Here is a 14,856-nt window from a genome sequence, read left to right as displayed (position 1 = left end):
AACTGTTGCACCTCCCTGCGTTTTTATAGAAGTGATCTCAGATGACATGATTCCCAAATGGCAGTACCAAGGTCAGAGCCTGGGTCTTCTTGGTCTTAGTCCTGGTTTTTGGCAACTACACTGTACACCCTCTCCCCGTGCTGGGAGCGTGCTGGGAGTGAGCTGCGGCATGCTCCAGGGAGGCAGCATCTCCTACTCTTAAGCCTCACACTCCACTCCCTGAACAAGGACTTGGGTGTTATCTCCCGCGTGGTGATGCATTTAATCTGGGGCAAGCCAGACTCCCCCTGTTGATCAAGACTTCAACCTATAGCCTATCCCAACCAAGCATTGGTTGGGGATAAGACAGATTTGCCGGTGTCGCTTACAAGACGGGGCGCCTCTGTTGAGATACAGCAGTCACAGGGCTTTGCATATGGTGCATACTGAGGCAGCAAAAAGCCTGGTTCTCTGCTGCAGCACAAAATGGTGGGAGATGCTTTAAAATGGTTGCTCCACCCCGCTAAACGCCTGCATTCCCCAACTCCCTGCCCTGCGCCAGGAGGAGAAAACCGCCCCGATGAGGTCAGGAGGCGCCCAAGCAGGGTGGCTGGGGGGACAACAACTGGACACGAACTGGTTCAGACCCCGGACACATCCGAGTGACAACGACCTTCGACCTCAACGGGAGGACGCGCTCCTTCACGCCCATAAGGCTCTACAACGCGGCCGAGGTTTCGCTTGGTCCACCTCGGCTCCCGTAATTTCTCTCGTCCGCGCGCAGTTCTCGTTCCAGAGAGCACGCGAGACTTCCGGTCCCCGCCCCTTCCCATCATTCCGCGGTGCTCCCAGCCTCTCGCTGTGTGCTTTAAGTTCCAGTTCAGGCCGCGGGGGACTACTTTGTGGTTGGGGCCCCGTCCCGACGGTGACGCAGGCGCAGCGCGAGCGGCGCGCGCCGACCGCCCATCCCCGGCTGTCCCACTTTTCTTCTCGTCTCCTCGGCCTCCTCGCTGAGAGCCTCGCGTCTCCCTCTCACCGTCCGCGCCGCCCTCGTCGCGCGCCCGAGGCGAGAGGCGGGCCCAGGTCTCCCGGAAAACTAGCCCTCGGGAGCGCGAGACTAACGGCCGCGAAGCTCCCAGGTGGGGGAGGGGCGGGGCCTGGAGAGTCGGGGCTGCGGCGGGCGGGAGGGAGGGGGTTCGGGCGGGCGTGGGCAGGGAGTTCCTGGGGGCGAGTGTCGGAGCCGTCCACCTGCGCGGGAAGAGGGCTTGGGATGGCGGGGACAGTGGAAGGCTGGCCTTTGCGGAGGGAGGCGGGCGTGCTGCCCCGGAGCAGCTCTGGGTCCTTTCCTGCCCTGGTCATTGTTCCGCACCCTGACCACCTCTGTCCGGGCTCCAGGCCCCCTCACACCGCACCATGGGGGACAGTGACGACGAGTACGACCGAAGGCGCAGGGACAAGTTTAGAAGAGAGCGCAGCGACTATGACCGTTCTCGCGAAAGAGATGAAAGACGTCGAGGAGACGATTGGAATGACCGGTAAGACTTCCTTTTCTTAGTTTTCTCACTCTCTCTCATTCTTTTGCACTCCTCCCTCGTTGCATTGCCTTTATTCGTTATATAGGGCGAACCACATGAAGTCGCTTATGCTTGACCGTTTCCGGTCGGTCAACCTATTCGCTATTTGCCAAAGAGCTAGCTAGCTATGGCTTGATTTTGAAACGTATATGAAGTCAAAGCAGTAGACCTAAGAGTTGGAGTATGAAGAAGTAATGTTTTTAAAATGCATGCATTTTCTTGTTTGTAAATTACTCCTCAAAGGTGTGGATTCAAAGGAAGTGACGCTTTCGAATTGACTTGACTTGGAGAGGTTGTCAGATCAGACCTCTTCCCTGGCAAAATATGGTTAAATATCTTGTAGTTGTCTTCCCTAAAATCAGGAAGAGTTCTTTGGACAGTGACAGGTTAGTTGGTTAGGTTTGACTTAGCTAGTCATTAGTTTTCTGGGATGTTCTGGAGTTAATTATCATTAAGGTGTTTCCACAGAGAGAGGTGATTTCAAACAAACTAATGAAGTTAAGGGCAACCGTGCAAAATTTTGTAAATATAAAGGACACCACGAATCTAATCAGCAATATCAGTGCTGATGACGCTTGATTTGGAAACATTACCAGAAAAAAAAAAAAGCTTGAGGTGACTTACTGTAATAGTATTTAGTCATTCAGTGTCATTTTGAAAAAACAGTTCGGGAAATCATTCAATTTGTATCTCTTCACTGGGGGGACTGTGGCTCTTTGTTTTCCCTGGTTTCTCTAAGAAAGAAGAAAATCAAAATTGTTCTGAATTCTGAAGATAGGTAGGAAGTGTTTGTTGTAATTAAAGAGTTTATCGTCTGGAGCTTGGAGTGGGGGGCAAAATGGCCTTGGGTGTGCCCTGCAATTGAGTGTATATAAGAGATCATCCTAAAGATGGTTAAGTGTTGAAAGAACAGATCTTAGAACGGAGGGGAGAGTAGAGGTGGAGGTTATATGTCAGAGAGAGCTGCAAGAAAGTGGCCCTTAGCAAGACTTGGAAAGATGATTGAGAATTCCCCAGACACAGATTGAGTGAATAGTGTGGAGTTGGGGACATAACATTGTGTGCAGAAAAGAACCCATAGTCTAGTTTTTTTAGGGTAATGGTTCTCAAAATGTGGCCCACAGACCCTCGGGATCTGTGGTGTTACAACTATATTTTTCATAGTAACTTGAAGGAGTATGGTCATTTTCTCTGTTGGTTCATAGTATTGGGGGGAAAACCATTGGTGTCTCAGTGCAAATAAAGGCAGTGGCACCAAACAGTTAAAAAAAACACAAACAAAACAGGTTCACTTAATGTCCTTGATGAAGCAGTAAAAATTTTAAATTCTGTTAAGTTGAATTCTTGTCTGTGTGTCTCCGTAACACACACGATGAGTGAGAAATCTGCATGAAGCATTTATGCAGCGTATAGGAGTACAGTGGTTATCTCAAAGAAGAGCTGAGTTTGGAGTTGAACTAACAGGTGTGTGGTTGCTTTGGTGAGATGTCGTTTTTACCTGAACGAAAGATTATTGGACAGTGGTTATTCCTGTTTGGGTATTTGAGAGACATTTTTTTGAAAAAAGACTAAGGATCTATGTTACTTCAAGGAAAATTGTTAGCTTTGTTGCCAGTGAGGAAGTGGAACTTGGCAGTGAAAATTGAAATTTTAGAAAACTTTTATCTACCAGTGTGAGTTTGACAGCCTCCCATTACTTTAAGACTTTTCTGATGAGCTAGGTGGTAATACTAATAAATATAATGTTTTGATATCGTATAATGAAATGTGCCAAGATCCATTCACAGAGCAAGATAGAACAATGGATTTAAATGTAGCAGAGTAGAAAATGTTCCTTGTGGGACACCTGGGTGGCTCAGTAGTTAAATGTCCAAGTCTTTGTTTTGTTTTTTTTTTTTTTAACATTTGTTTTTGAGAGGGGGTGGGGGTAGAGAGTATGTGAGTGGAAGAGGGGCAGAGAGGGGGACAGAAGATCCAAAGTGGGCTCTGTGCCGACAGCAGAGAGCCTGATGTGGGGCTCGAGCTCACAAACCACTTAAGAGAGATCATGACCTTGAGCCTAAGTGGGCTTCTTAACTCACTGGCTGTTCAAGTGCCTTAAACGTCCAACTCTTGTTTTCGGCTCAGGTCATGATCTCACAGTTTGTGATATTGAGCCCCTCCTCTGCCTCTGTGCTGACAGCATGGAGCCTGCTTGGGATTCTCTTTCTCCCTTTCTCCCCCTCCCCTGCTCTTGCATGGACCTGCTCTCTTTCTCTCTCAAAATAAGTAAATAAACATTTTAAAAACAGGTGAGGGGGGGCTGCCTAGGTGGCTCATTCAGTTGAGCGTCCAACTTTGGCTCAGGTCATGATCTCATGGTTCGTGAGTTTGAGTCCTGCGTCGGGCTCTGTGGTGACAGCTCAGAGCCTGGAGCCTGCTTCATATTCTGTGTCTCCCTCTTCCCTGCTCATGCTCTGTGTCTCTTTGTGTCAAAAATAAATATAACCATTAAAAATAATAATAAATAAATAAAAGAAACTGTCTCTTGTCAAGTTTTGGGTAGTATCAAAGAATATCCCTAGTTTCTTGAGAAGACTATTAAAAGGATTCCCTTTTCCATCTGCCTATCTGTGAGGCTAGACTTTCTTCATATTTTCAACCAAACAATGCATCACAGTAGATTGAATGTAGAAGCAAATGTGAGAATCCAGCTGTCTGTATTAAGCCAGGCCTTGAAAAGATTTGTTAAATGTAAAAACAATGTCACTTTTCTCGTTAAATGTTGTTTTGGAAAATAGCTGTATTTTCATAAAAAGATATAATTTATGTTGATATGTAACTTCACAATTAATAGGTGTTAATTTTTTGTTTTAGTTTCTTTATTAATGTTTTTGTTTTTTTTTTGAGAGAGAGTGCGAGCGAGCAGAGGAGGGGCAGAGGGAGAGGGAGGCACAGAACCCGAAGCAGGCTCCAGGCTCTGAGCTGTCAGCATAGAGCCCGAAGTGGGGCTCGAACCCACGAACCGTGAGATCATGACCTGAGCCAAAGTCGGACGCTCAACCGACTGAGCCACCGAGGTGTCCCTTTGTTTTAATTTTGAGTATAGTATTGATGCCATCCACGTAAGCAAAAACTCTTCGATGTGCACAATAGCGTTATTTATTTTTTAAATGTTTGTTTACTTTTGAGGGAGAGAGTGTGTGAGCGGGGAAGGGGCAAAGAGAGGGAGACAGAGAATTCCAGTGAGGCTGTGCTGTCAGCGCAGAGCCTGATGCAGGGCTCAGACTCAGGAACCGTGAGATCATGACCTGAGCCGAAACCAAGAGTTGGATGCTTAACTGACTGAGCCACCCAGGTGCCCCTGCACAGTAATTTTAAAGAGCGTAAGGTGGGGATGGGGACTCAAGACCAAAAGTTGGAAAACTGCTGGGTTAGAACAAAGGATTTTCTTTTTAAGGTTGGGATGGAGATGGCGGGTGACTAGTGGAGAGGCTGGAATGACAGCAGGAGCCAAGGTTATGAAGAGTGTTGTATACTGGCATTTAGCAAGGAAGGGCATGGCTTGATCACCTCTGTGTTTGAGACAGATCGCTTTGACAGTAGAGGAGTGGGAGGGACCAGAGGTGGATACACTGGTGTTGTGGTTACAGGAGAGAGGACCAGGGTCAGGGCACAGGGACTAGGGAAGTTGGCAGGCAGGGCAAGGAAGAGGAAAGCCTTGATAGGCACTGAGGCAGAGGATTAAGAAACCAGTAACAAATGAGGGGTGAGGGTGACACTTGATAAGTCGGATACCTGGTGATGTGCTGATACACCCGAGAGTGGGAAACGGGACGAGGGAGGCAAGTTTGGGCTTGAAGTGGTAGAAATGACAGGCTCAGTTCTGACCTGAATTTGAGTGGCAGTGGCCATAGTGGTGGGTGTTTGGTGCTGGTCTGGAGGAACAGTTGGACAGCCATCAGTGTGCGGGTGACGGCTGAAGCAATGGCAGTAGGCAAGTTTGTTTCTGTTTAGAGAATGGTTTTGTAATTGTAGGCTTTTAGTCTGGTGTCTCAGGATAGGAAGGGCATGTCTAGGAGTGTAAGCCGGCTGTGTCCTCTGACCGTTACTTGTTCTTAATCGCCAGGGAGTGGGACCGTGGCCGGGAGCGCCGCAGTCGGGGTGAATATCGGGACTATGACCGGAATCGGCGAGAGCGCTTCTCTCCTCCCCGCCATGAACTCAGCCCCCCACAAAAGCGCATGAGGCGAGACTGGTGAGGTGGCAACGGTTTCTCTGCCTTCTCTCCTTAGCCTCAGTTCCACCGGGCCTTGGCTGTCTGTTGGCACTTTGGCTGAGGACTGTGTCATTTCCTTTCCTATAGGAAGTTGGAGGACTTCCTATAAACCCCCCTTTTTTTGTCCCTTTAAACCCTTGGGTGAGAGCCCACATTCCATATGCCCCTTCCTCTGTCCCGTCTTCCTTCGTGCTCTGGAGACATGATGCCCTTCTCTGTCTGACTTTTGTGTCCCCTACCCTCAGGGATGAGCACAGTTCTGACCCATACCACAGTGGCTATGAGATGCCCTATGCTGGGGGGGGTGGGGGCCCAACTTATGGCCCCCCTCAGCCCTGGGGCCACCCAGACGTCCACATCATGCAGCACCATGTTCTACCTATCCAGGCCAGGTAAAGACCTGGGGTTCTGGGGTTCCTGGGAAAAGGGAGTTGTTAGGTTCGGGGGATGGATTGGGGTTGCCAGAGACCGCAGCTGGAGCCAGGAAGTGGGTTAGGTACAGAGGGGTGCCTGTGGGGGCGGGAAGCAGTTGGTGCCTATGGTGTGTGTCCGTGGTGGGCAAAGGAAGGGGGCAGCTGGCTACCTCGGCCCCCCCCATCCCCCCCACCCTCTTCCCCCACAACCAAGACTTCCTGACCGGGCCCCCCCCAGGCTGGGCAGCATCGCAGAGATTGACTTGGGTGTGCCACCACCGGTGATGAAGACTTTCAAGGAGTTTCTCCTGTCATTGGATGACTCTGTGGACGAGACTGAGGCTGTAAAGCGTTACAATGACTATAAGCTGGATTTTCGAAGGCAGCAGATGCAAGATTTCTTTTTGGCTCATAAAGATGAGGAGTGGTGAGTGCCCCCGTTTTCCTCCTGTCTGTTCCCTAGCATGTGTCCCCTGGCCCCGCCAGTGGAGCCTGCAGCCCTGTCCTCTCCCATTTTCCCCGATCCAGAACTTCCTGGGGGCGGGGGATGGGAAGGACAACAGCATTGGCTGATGGGTTCTCCTCCTCACTTCACCGTCTGCCACGGCCTCCCGCCCCACCTCGCTTCCCCTCTGTCCTCAGTGAGTGGGACACCTCCAGGCAGCTGGCCAGAGCCACCTGTTCCCTTGGGGCAGCAGACAGACTGCTTCCCACTTGCTGGTATTGGGTCATTGTCATCCCTGATCGCCGGGACCCTGTGTGGCTGTGGTGTTCTCCCAAAAGCAACGAGTGAATCCAGACAAGAAAAAGCAAAGATCTCAGGGTCGTTTGACAGAAAAGAATTTTGAATTTTTTTTCCTTTTGTGGATGTTTTGATTTTAATCAACCATCTTTTCCCCCCTTCCTGCTCCTCCTCCTCCTCATCCTCTTTCTGCTCCTCCTCCTTGAAAAGAGCCAGAACTGGGAACTACACCCGCTCATCGACGGAGCTCGGAGCAAACCCACCTCCACCCCCACCATACCCAGCCCATACATGAGCCCCCTGGGCTGAGCCGCGCTGCCCCGGCCAGGCAGACAGGCAGGGCACCGCTGTGCACAATGCAGCGGTTTAGCTGAATGTGATTGCTCAGGCAGCTAGTCAGTCAGGGCCCCCACCGCGGAGCCCCGCGGGGGTGGGGCATCTGGGCCGGGACGCCCCAGCCAGGAGCCAGCCGGTGGCCCACCTGCCAGCATGGGCCCTGGGCGCGGCTAGTTAAATCTTGAGCTCTGTTTGACCAAGCGGCCAAGGTAAAGATCCTGGAGGTGACGCCTGCGGCTTTCCTTTCCTCTCACGCTCAACTTGTGGTTCTGTTTTGTCTGTCACTGCTCCCTCTTTCTTCTTTCTCTGTGTCCTGGTCTCATTCTCTCATGTACCTTTTGTTCTTTCTTTGTCCCTGTCCTTGCACCTCACCTAACATTTCTTTCCTCTGGTTTTTTCAGTTTCTCTGACCTTTAGTTGTTTTTCCCTTTGTTTTCGATTTCTGGGACTTTCTCACACTTTTCTGTTTTTTCTCATACTCCTTTCTTCTGCGCCTCCCCCCCTCCTATTATAAATGTTTCCTTTTCATGCTCCACCCTGATCCTCCACCTGCCTCTCTCTCCCCCTGTGGGCAGTACCTGAGGTTACAAGGGCACTTCAGTTTCTCCCTTTGGTCTTCTCCTGTCCCTCCACCATCTCCTTTTCTTCCCAAGGGGGGAGAAAGCTTTTCTGCCTTTTTTGGCTTTTCCTGTCTGGTGCATTTCAGGTTTCCCTCTGTCTTCCACCTAGGGATGGAGGGAGTTGGTGGGAGCAGTCCTTTTAATTACTCTAGTTTGGGTTTTACAAGGAGAGGGAGGTTCTCTGGGGCCTACTATTTCCTTAGCCTTCCTCTTGGAAGCTTTGGGAAACTACACTTTTTCAAGTTAGTGTTTCCCAGAGACTCAGGGCGATCATTCTGCCTCTCTAACCCTGGCCTCTCCCTGTAGTCGTTGCTCTTCCCAAATCCAGAGCTCTTAGTTCCTGGCTCTCCCCCAAATCTTCTCCGAGCAGAACTTCTGGTTCCTTTTGGGGGTATTGGGTGGTTCTAGTGCACCCCTCTCCCCAGTCTTTCTGCTTTCATGGTTTTATGTGGGTGTGAGAGGATGGGGGCTAAGCCCTGACTTTCCTGGGCCCCTCCCCATGTCCTGGCCCTGGCATCCAGTGACTATTTTGTCTCTTCCCCTCCCCACTTCCTTTCCCAGGTTTCGGTCTAAGTACCACCCAGATGAGGTGGGGAAGCGTCGGCAGGAGGCCCGGGGGGCCCTGCAAAACAGACTGAGGGTATTCCTGTCCCTCATGGAGAGTGGCTGGTTTGATAATCTTCTCCTGGACATAGACAAAGCTGATGCCATCGTCAAGATGCTGGATGCGGGTGTGTAGATTGGGAGGGGAGGAGGGTGTCTGGTAACCAAGATCTTGGCTGGGAAATAGAAGTCCATTGACAAACCAGAGGCAGAAGGTCACAGCCCTGGGATTGTGACCTCTGCTCCCTTTGTTGGCAGCTGTGATTAAGATGGAAGGAGGGACGGAGAACGATCTGCGCATCCTGGAGCAGGAGGAGGAGGAGGAGCAGGCGGGAAAGCCTGGGGAGCCCAGCAAGAAAGAGGAAGGCCGGGCTGGACCAGGCCTGGGGGATGGAGAGCGCAAGGCCAATGATAAGGACGACAAGAAAGAAGATGGCAAACAGGTCTGTGGGCTGGGCTTGCTGGGTGCTGCCTGTGAGCACCTGGGGAGGAGAATAGAGCAGCTTCCGTGGCGGGGGTGGGGGGACCGGAAGGTTGTATCCTGGTCCAGGGAGAGGTGGAGGCAGACTTCTGGGCTCAGCTGTAGGGGAGGGGCGGGGCTCTGATACAGATTGAAGGGAAGATTGACATGCCTGTGATTGTCTTTACCTGCAGGCTGAAAATGACATTTCTAATGATGACAAAACTAAGAAATCTGAGGGTGATGGGGACAAGGAAGAGAAGAAAGACGACTCTGAGAAAGATGCCAAAAAGGTAGGGTAGGGGCACCTGGTGACTTAGTCTGTTGAATGTCCAGTTTTGGCTCAGGCCGTGATCCTGTGGTTTGTGGTTCGAGCTCGCATCAGGCTCGCTGGTGTCAGCACAGCCTGCTTTGGATCCTCTGTTCCCCTCTCTCTGCCCCTCCCCGCTTGCACTTTCTCTCTCTCTCAAAAATAAATCTTAAGGGCGCCTTGGTGGCTGAGTCAGTTAAGCGTCCAACTTCGGTTCAGGTCATGATCTCATGGTTCACGAGTTCAAGCTCCACGTTGGGCTGTGTGCTGACAGCTGAGTCTGGAACCTGCTTCAGATTCTGTGTCTGTCTCTTTGCTGCCCCTCCCCTGCTCGTGCTCCGTTTCTAAAAAAATAAAACATTAAAAAAAATAAATTTAAAAAAGTCTTAAAAAAAAAACAAAAGTAGGGTGTTTCTTGCTCGGGGGTCAGTGTCAGGACTGGCGTCCTGGCTATCTGACTCCCCTTGTCTTGCTGTGCCTCTCACAGAGTAGCAAGAAGCGGAACAGGAAGCACAGCGGTGACGACAGCTTTGACGAAGGCAGCGTGTCCGAGTCGGAGTCCGAGTCCGAGAGTGGCCAAGCTGAGGAAGAGAAGGAAGAGGCTGGTAGGTTTTATTCTGTTTCTGTTCCATTCTCTTCCTACTGAATAGGGGTAGGGGAGGTGACGGTGGGTGAAACTGACAAAGGAGGGGGGGGGCCTTTGGGGAGATGATGTAGCAGGAGTTTGACAGCTTCTCTATCTTCCCTTTCAACGTTGACAATAAAAATTCACCAACTCCCACCGCTTCCTGCATAGAAGAAGCACTCAAGGAAAAGGAGAAGCCCAAAGAGGAAGAAAGGGAGAAGCCTAAGGACACTCCGGGGCTGGAATGTAAACCCCGTCCCCTCCATAAGACTTGCTCCCTGTTCATGCGCAACATCGCACCCAACATCTCGAGGGCAGAGATCATTTCTGTGAGTGGGGAGAGCGCTACTGGGGGCAGGAATGGCATCCGGGCTCCATCTTTGGCGGTGGGAAGAAGATAATCTGGCTCTGCTTCTAGCGTATCCCTGTTTCTCTAATAGGGAAGCCCCCTTCTCGCGGGCCCGGGTCTTTTGTGGGCAGGCCCTGGTTGCATCATTGCTCTTAACGTCCTTTGTTGGTTTTTCCTTGCTTGAGTAAAGATTCAAAGACGATTCTAGGGTTCTGAGGACGTGGGGATTAGAGGAAGAAGTGTAACGTTGACTCGCTCGGTGGGGTTTCTGTTCCTCTGCTTTTCCAGCTTTGTAAAAGATACCCCGGCTTCATGCGTGTGGCACTGTCAGAACCCCAGCCTGAGAGGAGGTGAGGAATGGAGAGAAGAGTGACCCTGGATACCCTGGAGATAAGGTGCAGGGGAAGGGTAATGGCCAGCATCTCCTCCACCAGCCAGGATTATGCTGACCCTTTCTTTTGTAGGTTTTTCCGCCGTGGCTGGGTGACCTTTGACCGCAGTGTTAACATCAAAGAGATCTGTTGGAACCTGCAGAATATCCGAGTAAGTGCAGAATGGGCTCTCAGTTGCACACAACCTCGGATTCCTTTGTTCTTTGATTCACCCGTCGAGCCCCCTATTTCATCCACTCAATCTGCTCACATTAAGAATATGCTGTTGTCTCTGGGCTGGGCTCTGGGGCTGTTACTGCGAGTAAGACCTCTGGTCCCTTTTCTCCGTGAGCTCAGTCTAATCACTGATCTAATTAGTAGGCCAGTCTTTGAGTTGCTGCTTTTTGGGGCAAGTGTTGGTAAGCTTTTTGTTCCCTCCAGCTCCGAGAATGTGAGCTGAGCCCTGGTGTGAACAGAGACCTGACCCGTCGAGTCCGCAACATCAATGGCATTACCCAGCACAAGCAGATCGTGCGCAACGACATCAAGTTGGCAGCCAAACTGATCCATACGCTGGATGACAGGACCCAGCTCTGGGCCTCTGAGCCTGGGACACCTCCTCTGCCAACAGTCAGTGACTCCCCGTGGAACTTTTTCAAAAGCAGTCATGTCGTCTGCTTGGGCACCTCTGGTCTTGTCTCACTTGATCTGTAGTGTTGACCCCTTGTACTTGGGCTCTCTATCTGGGCAGCACCTCCAGCTTCCAGCAGGACAGGTTGGCATTAGTGATGATTTGCTAGGGATAGAATGAATAAAAAAAGACAAACAATGAAACAGTGGTAATAGGCCCAGTGAACCCTGGATTCCTTTCTGCTTCATGTGAAGAGGTTCCTGGGCTTCTCTGCCTCACCTGTTCTTTTTCCTCCCCACCAGAGTCTGCCCTCCCAGAACCCAATCTTGAAGAATATCACGGACTATCTGATTGAGGAAGTGAGTGCGGAGGAGGAGGAGCTGCTCGGGAGCAGTGGGGGGGCCCCCCCTGAGGAGCCCCCTAAGGAGGGGAACCCGGCAGAGATCAACGTGGAGCGGGATGAGAAACTGATCAAGGTGCCCGCAAGAGCAGAGTGTGGCAAGCGCAGGCGGGCAGGATCCTCTTGGTTTAGAGCATCGGAGGGGCAAGAGTGTGGTGAACTCACAGCTGCTCATTTCTCTTAGGTTTTGGACAAACTCCTCCTCTATTTGCGCATCGTGCATTCCCTGGATTATTATAACACGTGCGAGTACCCCAATGAGGATGAAATGCCCAACCGCTGTGGCATCATCCACGTTCGTGGGCCCATGCCACCCAACCGCATTAGTCATGGAGAAGGTGGGCTCCCAGCTTCCCCAGTCCTGATTCTCCTTTGGTTTCCCTTTCTCTTCAGCTGCCTCTGGCCTTAGATGTGTTTGGATAGCAGTGCCCTACCACCCTCTCCTTTTATCCCCTCCTTTTTGATTGTTGATGCCAGCGTGGGGCTCAAACTCACAACCCTGAGATCAGCAGTCACGTGCTGTAGTGACTGAGCCAGCCAGGTGCCCCTTATCTCTTAGTCCTTGCTTCTGGCTCCCCTCTCCAACCTGTCGTCTGTTCCAAATCGCAGTGCTAGAGTGGCAGAAGACATTCGAGGAGAAGCTGGCTCCACTGCTGAGTGTACGGGAATCTCTTTCAGAGGAAGAGGCTCAGAAGATGGGTCGCAAAGACCCCGAGCAGGAAGTGGAAAAGTTTGTCACCTCTAACACTCAGGAACTGGGCAAGGATAAGTGGCTCTGCCCTCTCAGTGGCAAGAAATTCAAGGTCTGGGATGTTAGGGAGTTGTGCGCTAGACCTGTGGGAGGAGGGGGTGGAGCCAGAAGCCTCCTCAGGCCTGGGGAGGAATGGGCTCCGTGGAATAGGTGGGGGAGGGGGGGGAGGTGTGATCATCCTTCCACGTTGCTTGCCGTGTTCTGACTGACCCTTTTCCTCTTTACTCAGGGCCCTGAGTTTGTACGCAAACATATCTTCAACAAGCATGCAGAGAAAATTGAGGAAGTGAAGAAGGAGGTGGCGTTTTTTAACAACTTTCTCACTGATGCCAAGCGCCCAGCTCTGCCCGAGATCAAGCCAGCCCAGCCACCTGGCCCTGCCCAGAGTAAGATACGATCCATGAGGGTCTGCCACATTCCCTCTCCCTTGACTATTCAAGGACTCTGGTTTTCATACCTTGTGGTCCTCTGAAAACTTGTATCCCACTCTCAGGCCATATTCCTAAAAGCCAGCTGTCATTCCCCACTGCCCCCCCCCCCCCCCCCGCAGTAATTCATGTTCCTGTCCATGTTGTACTCCCCCCAGGCCTGACCCCGGGACTCCCCTACCCACACCAGACTCCACAGGGCCTGATGCCCTATGGTCAGCCCCGGCCCCCCATCTTGGGCTATGGAGGTAAGTATAGGAGGGACATGACAAGGCTTGGTGGATTATGAGGGGCTGGGAGAAAGGGAACTTAACCAAGGTGTAGTTGAGGTCACAGGTTTTCGACTCAACGCTGATCTCTCTCATAGCTGGTGCCGTCCGCCCTGCAGTCCCCACGGGAGGGCCTCCATACCCTCATGCCCCCTATGGTGCTGGTCGAGGGAACTATGATGCCTTTCGAGGCCAAGGAGGTTATCCTGGGAAGCCTCGAAACAGGTGAGAATGAGCTAAGGTGTGATGTGCAAGCTTTCTTGCCCTCTTTAAGCTCTCTTTTAGGGACCTTCAACTCTCCTTCCATCTTACCTCTTTTTTTATCTCCCAGGATGGTCCGAGGAGACCCACGGGCTATTGTGGAGTACCGTGACCTGGATGCTCCAGATGATGTGGATTTCTTTTGAGCTTTTCCTCATTCCTGGTATCGTCTATACTTGTGACTGCCTCCTCCCATCCAGTTGAGAATTTTTTGTACGTTCAACCCTACTGCCAATAAAAGCACTTCCATAGTGACTGAGTGTTTATTACATACCACCCCAAATTCTCCCCCCCCCCCCCCAAGATGGGCTCGGGCCATCCATTTTATGGACTTCAAAGGCCCAGCGTAGCTTTTACGTTTAGGAAAGGGGGTAGGTGACTGTGTTTGGGGCCAGAGACCTCTCAGTTCTGGGACCTTAGCCTCAGTCCAGTGCGTGCTGCTGCTTTTGGGAGTTGCGGCTGGTCAAACACAGGTTGTAGAAGGAGTTGTGGTCAAAGGCTGTGCCCACCTCTCTCCATCCCACCCACCCAGCAGCCTGTAGTTCACTAGGGTTTTTCGCAGCACCCCAGAAGTGAGGGTCCAATATCAGAACATAGGCTTCCGTGCCCGATCCCAGGCAAACCCCCAGCAAGGCCTTGGACTGGGCGTCCGCATCCCCCCCAACCATTACAGGCCCCCCGCCCCCTGCGAAGTGGGAGTAAAGCCTCTCCAGTTCCCCCTGAAGCCCCGCTCCACGGGGTATGTGACGTAGGCGCCCCTGGGGCCCTCCGAAGTGGTCGAGACAGAGACTGGCTTCTACACAACCGATCCAGCTCTGGGAGCCCCGGAACCCGGGGGGCTTGTCGCCCATGTCCTCCAGGGCCGCCTGCACTTCGGCCAGCCCGGGCACGCCCGCGGGCCGGCCCTCTGGCCATGAGCACAGCGTCTGCAGGGTGCGGTAGCCGCAGCCCCAGCCCCGGTCGTCCAAGCCGTCGCAGCCGTAGTGATAGTAAAGGTAGTGGCCCGAGAGGAGGGCCAGGCGAGCGGGGCCGCGGCCGGGCGGGGCCAGGCCCAGGTGGACGTCCTTCAGCGGCTCCAGGGCGGTCGGCGGGCGCGGCGGTGGCCGAGACCAGGCTGATGTGTCCTGGCGGCGCGGAGGGAACTCCGGCTCCAACTCTCCCTCTCTACCCTGGGTGTTGGGCTAGTCGCAGGCAGGACCGGCGCGCGGGCTCTGCGGACGCTCTCGCCCGGTCTCCGGTGGCGGCAACAGAGGCGCGACCCGCGTGGGCTGAGAAGACAGCGATCCCCGAGGCTCCCACAATGCACCGCCGCGCCGCCGTCGTGGTTACTGCGCGGGCGCGAGCCCCGCCTCCTAGGGCGGGGCGGGGCGGGGCGGTGGGAGCGGGCGCGCTCCGCCCCACTACAGAGATCCGCAAGTTCACCTAGCTCTGCACCCGCCCCTCCGTCTACTCAGTCCTGGTGTTTGAGGCCCTCTC

General features: G+C 52.6%; 2 protein-coding genes across 5 annotated transcripts; one reads left to right on the top strand and one right to left on the bottom strand.

Annotated features, from left to right (window-relative positions):
• The first annotated feature begins 842 nt into the window (after window positions 1-842).
• SRRT (serrate, RNA effector molecule) lies at window positions 843-13,635 on the top strand. Of its 4 annotated transcripts, none has more exons than XM_030301235.1 (20): window positions 843-1,118; window positions 1,375-1,514; window positions 5,662-5,790; window positions 6,057-6,203; window positions 6,463-6,651; window positions 8,484-8,653; window positions 8,784-8,968; window positions 9,180-9,278; window positions 9,783-9,900; window positions 10,095-10,249; window positions 10,558-10,619; window positions 10,734-10,812; window positions 11,082-11,270; window positions 11,574-11,747; window positions 11,856-12,009; window positions 12,281-12,474; window positions 12,652-12,808; window positions 13,009-13,098; window positions 13,218-13,344; window positions 13,451-13,635. In XM_030301235.1, the coding sequence occupies exons 2-20, from the start codon at window positions 1,393-1,395 to the stop codon at window positions 13,524-13,526; spliced, it is 2,616 nt and encodes an 871-aa protein (XP_030157095.1). In that variant the 5' UTR covers window positions 843-1,118; window positions 1,375-1,392; the 3' UTR covers window positions 13,527-13,635. The 4 variants fall into 4 exon arrangements, with proteins under 4 accessions (XP_030157095.1, XP_030157093.1, XP_030157094.1 ...); XM_030301233.1 differs by having other exon boundaries at window positions 844-1,118; window positions 12,997-13,098; XM_030301234.1 differs by having other exon boundaries at window positions 844-1,118; window positions 10,092-10,249.
• UFSP1 (UFM1 specific peptidase 1 (inactive)) lies at window positions 13,501-14,816 on the bottom strand. The gene has a single exon (XM_030301239.1). It carries the CDS (start codon window positions 14,229-14,231, stop codon window positions 13,803-13,805), a length of 429 nt encoding a protein of 142 aa, XP_030157099.1. The 5' UTR covers window positions 14,232-14,816; the 3' UTR covers window positions 13,501-13,802.
• Window positions 14,817-14,856: the final 40 nt, after the last annotated feature.

This window comes from Lynx canadensis, chromosome E3, assembly GCF_007474595.2.
Source record: "Lynx canadensis isolate LIC74 chromosome E3, mLynCan4.pri.v2, whole genome shotgun sequence".
NCBI classification, from domain to species: domain Eukaryota; kingdom Metazoa; phylum Chordata; class Mammalia; order Carnivora; family Felidae; genus Lynx; species Lynx canadensis.
This window is presented reverse-complemented; position numbering and strand designations above follow the sequence as displayed.

What these genes read in the sequence shown, in the direction of transcription:
- SRRT (XM_030301231.1), top strand. Translation starts at nt 1,393, where the DNA reads ATGGGGGACAGTGACGACGAGTACGACCGAAGGCGCAGGGACAAGTTT. An exon ending in GGAGACGATTGGAATGACCG is followed by an intron (nt 1,515 to 5,661) that starts GTAAGACTTCCT and finishes CTTAATCGCCAG; the next exon opens with GGAGTGGGACCGTGGCCGGG. An exon ending in GGAAGAGAAGGAAGAGGCTG is followed by an intron (nt 9,901 to 10,091) that starts GTAGGTTTTATT and finishes CTTCCTGCATAG; the next exon opens with AAGAAGCACTCAAGGAAAAG.
- UFSP1 (XM_030301239.1), bottom strand. Translation starts at nt 14,231, where the DNA reads ATGGGCGACAAGCCCCCCGGGTTCCGGGGCTCCCAGAGCTGGATCGGT.